The sequence below is a fragment of the Phytophthora cinnamomi genome, assembly GCF_018691715.1.
Source record: "Phytophthora cinnamomi strain GKB4 chromosome Unknown Contig92, whole genome shotgun sequence".
Classification (NCBI taxonomy): domain Eukaryota; phylum Oomycota; class Peronosporomycetes; order Peronosporales; family Peronosporaceae; genus Phytophthora; species Phytophthora cinnamomi.
This window is the reverse complement of record NW_027151025.1, coordinates 706807-710888: the sequence shown is the minus strand read 5'-3', so window position 1 is coordinate 710888 and position 4082 is coordinate 706807. Positions and strand designations below refer to the sequence as shown.

General features: G+C 53.7%; 1 protein-coding gene across 1 annotated transcript; it reads left to right on the top strand.

Moving 5' to 3' along the window:
* Window positions 1–2774: 2774 nt before the first annotated feature.
* Window positions 2775–4082, top strand: IUM83_02844 (Histone-lysine N-methyltransferase trr; the record flags this gene model as incomplete). The annotated part of the gene is made up of 1 exon (XM_067926795.1): window positions 2775–4082. One exon carries the CDS (start codon window positions 2775–2777, stop codon window positions 4080–4082), a length of 1308 nt encoding a protein of 435 aa, XP_067784261.1.

Here is a 4082-nt window from a genome sequence, read left to right as displayed (position 1 = left end):
ACAGCATTGGACGAAGAGGCTCGGTTGGAACAGCTGAGCTTAAACACGATCAGAAGGCTCCTCCTGTGACGACAAGTCACGCTCTCGTTCTTCTAGATTTTTGGTCTGCAGCCCCATCTTTACCCCTTGCTCTACCAACGACCGTTCCTTCATCGACAGCGTTTCAGCCAGCTTCTCTAAAGTGTGTGTCTTGGTTTCTTGAGTGACACGTTGTTCCCGGAGTCGATCTTCGGAGGCGACCAGCTTTTTGTGCTCTGCTTGCATCTTATGAGAGTGGGCCTGCAGTATGTCGTCGCACACTCTCGCTAGCTTCTTCTTGGACTCGGCCAGTTTCGTCTTAGTAGCATCCAATTCCCCCCGCAAGCTATTCGAAACCAATCGCATATTTTCCAAATCTTCAATCAATACATGCTGATTTGCTTCCATCGCGTCTTGCTTGTCCTGGTAATGCTTCCGGTCAACGATAGCCTTGGCTTGAAGAAGGGAGATCTCTTCGTGTAGCTTCGCATTTGTCTGGATAAGTCCAGAGTTGTCGGTCATTGACGAGTCGCCACGCACGCACGGGTGTCGACACACAATCGTCTGACACGAAAAACTTGGCGGCCGCCAATTGTTGCGCAGCTTCCTTTAGTTCACGGTCCTGCTCCGCTATACTGTCTTGGTCTGTCACGCTATCTTGCTTGGCCACGCCCCGCAGCCCCACCGCGGTGTCCTGCTCCACCGCGCTATCTTGCTCTGTTTCGCTTGTTGACGTAAGCGTCGTAGGTTCAACATGGCTCCCTTCCGAGTTCCCTCCTTCTCAGTGATCAATACACTATTCAATTTACTCCATAAACTACAAGAGCAACAACACCGCTGTCCTGCTCAGCCGCGCTGTCTTGCTCTGCTCCGGTGTCTTGCTGCACCCTTGGACTTGTCTCTCCTTTTTTCGCATTCGATCCTCTTCGTACGCGAGCTTGATTTCTCGTAGCAACCACGGTTCCTATGCAGCAAGCTGTTCCCGAAGTTGATCTTCGTAGGCGACTTGAGCGCTCAGTATGAATTCGATTCGGCAGAGGATAACGTTTTAGATTAAAAATAATAATAATAATTACTAGACCGGGATTCCTTACAATACAGCCTGGTCGTTTCAGACGTATTTAGTAGGGGAGACGTAAAACCTTAATATATACGCTCGCGAGTTGAATTGTTTTTTTAGACCACTTGGGCCTCTGTTCATGGCTGTAGTTAACTCCTTCGCCTCTGTTTCGCACTGCTTGATACCTTGCTGCCAAAGCGCTATCCTGGAAGTTAGCCAGCCGGAATGGCTAACTCAGCTTGCGACGCTGTCGTTTCCCTCTCTCATTATTAGCGGCAAGCAGCTTGTAGCTAAGCGCTGCACATGCCGCAGGAACCAATTCTTTCGGCAGCTCTGGTTCTGTTGGCGGCGACGCAAAGCACGGCTTTAACTTATCCGTGTGATGTCACCCTTGCTCAGATGAATTTTGTCTAATTCGGATTTCAGGGCGATCTGCGCGTGCCAACCATACCCATGCGGGTAGGTGTCATCTTGCAACACTATCATGATTGACCCGGGAACGGAGCAGGGGTTCGCGAGCGCGCTGGTATCCGTTGTCGGCGGGAAATCACGTCGAACAGGCTGGTCGACGCTTCCAGCGGCGGTTTTGAGAAAGCGCCAATCGTTCGCTTCGGCTACCGGGAAAAATGTCTTGTAAATGTGCTTGATGGAAGCATAAATGATACGCGATTCTCGATCCGGTAGATACGCTTCCTCACGGTAGATGTTTTCTTGTATACGATCGAATACATCGCTGAACCAGATGATACCGGAGCTTTCCTTGCGGGCCATGCTGCGCCACTCGTGGACTTTGTCGTGGGGAATGGCGTGATAAAGGACAATGTAGCCTTTCGTAGCAAACTTCTTTTTTTTTTTTTTTTTGGGGGGGGGGGCTTGCATAACGAGTCGATGGGCGACGTGTTAGTAAGTCTTGAACTGCAGGTTTGTAAATACCAAGTGCTTCGAGAGACATATCGTATGCGTGCCGCTTATGGTTCAAGGAGAGGGTAGCTTATACAGGTAGTGAATGCACAGGTAATGGATACGCAGGTAAAGCGATGTGAACGATGCAATAGTTGAGGAATGCTATCTTCAAGAGAGATGCGTCGGTAGTGATGTCCGGTATCTTTTAAAACTGGGCGCGGTGGCGGCTCTACCTACAAATATGATCTGGCCACCCGTGCGTTCGCTTGCAAACAACGTGTGCTTATCGTTCGCGTAGAAAAGTCCCCGCGCTTACGTTATGCAGTAGGCTTATTAGGCTTATGTAGTCTGTGTGTACTATAGCAACGATACACGAGTTGTAAAATTCTATCTTCAAGCGAGATGTGCCAATGGACGCCTACCAAAAATAGGGAAATCACCCAACATAGATGCAGCAGATATGACAGGACATAACGAGACATAAATCTCGTGAGACGTAAAAATCGTCTCAATAAACAGCCCTACCCCTATGTTTATTTCGTGTAGCCATCTTAAAAGTTATTGTTGAAATTTGTATAGAATATGCAGACCATCACTCTGCAGATGTCGCTGCCATATATCATGGACATAACTCATTTCGTGCGCACCAGCTTCAACCTCTCACTTTCGAAAAATCGCGGCCAAGTGGCAAGTGCTTGGAAGCGCTGCGTGCAGCAACAAAGAAGGCGTACGCAATACCTTGACTAGCGAGCAAGTCGAGTCTATTCTAACTTCTCTAACGTGCACAGCAACCATGGTTCATCTCGTCCACTCCGCCGTGCACTGGAGCTCGCGCTGTATCGTGGACACGTCGAGCGGCGACGAGAACGTGTCGCCCAACTGGCAACGAGGCGGCGTCCAAGCGCCGGCTAAGAGCGCCAAGTCTTCTTCGCCCGCCAACTCCACGGGGACCACGACGCCGCCGTGGATGTCGCCACAGCACGGTCTTCGCGTGCCGAGGGAGACGTCGAACCCTCCGCCGACGGAGCCTTCGAAGGCTGGTGCGGCAGCGCCCACGCTGACCACGACGGATCCTCTCCCGCCTGAAACCCCGCCGACCACTTGGAACCCACGCAGTCCGACTACGTCGTCTCCCGTCCTGCTCGAAGACCCGCCTACTTCACGCCCACGATCTCCGTCGCCGGTCCTGCCTGAAGCAGCGGCTGCTCGACGTTCACGAACTCCGTCTCCACCATCTCGGCGGCCGCTTCGCGAGCGCCAGAGTTCGCGGAGGGAGCGTCGAGCGGTCGTCGCTCCATATCAACGTCGTTCTGGCCAGCATCAAGAGGCCACGTTGCCGACGGTGTCCCTCCAGGCTGTCATGCGTGCAACCCGTGGGTCGCGTGTTCGTGTCAGGCTACGTGCTGCCCAACCTCATGCTCTTCACCGCCAGCAGCAAGGTCGCTTCGTTCCTGCGCGGTGGCCATTTGCGGTGGCGCACCTTCGCGAGCAGTTTAACCCAACAGGGATAATCTTTCCTGCGGTTCCTCATTTTGGTTGGTGCGACTGTGTGGACCCGTGCCGAGTTGGGCGCTGCCGCAACTCGCTGATGCAGCTATACTGCAATATTAATTGCTGCCCGTACGGCGGCAACTGTGGCAACGGCCTGGCCGAGTCGTCGAAGGTCGCGTTGGCGAGGAACGCGGCGACCCGCGAATTGGCCGTGGTGGCGCAGGAGTTCATTGATGCGGGTGAGGTACTGGGTGAGTACTTGGGCGAGATCGAACACGTGAGCGTCTCTCACGCGACTCGGCCGCGCAACGAGGGCTACCGCCTGATCATGACACAACGCCCCGAGAGGCCCAACCACCCAGTCCGCGTTGCCATCAACGCTCGGCAGATGGGTGGCTTGATGCGCTTCGTCAACCACTCGTGCGCACCGGTGGCTCAGTTTCTGGAAGTGGCGAATGGACGCCGGACGACTGTCGTGATTGCCACGACGCACGCCGTGTACGAGGGCGACGAGATCACCGTCGACTACGGGCCCGACCTTTGGTTCGTGTGTCGCTGCGGTTACCCCAATTGCCGCCATCGCGACATCCAAGATCAACAAGACCCGTAG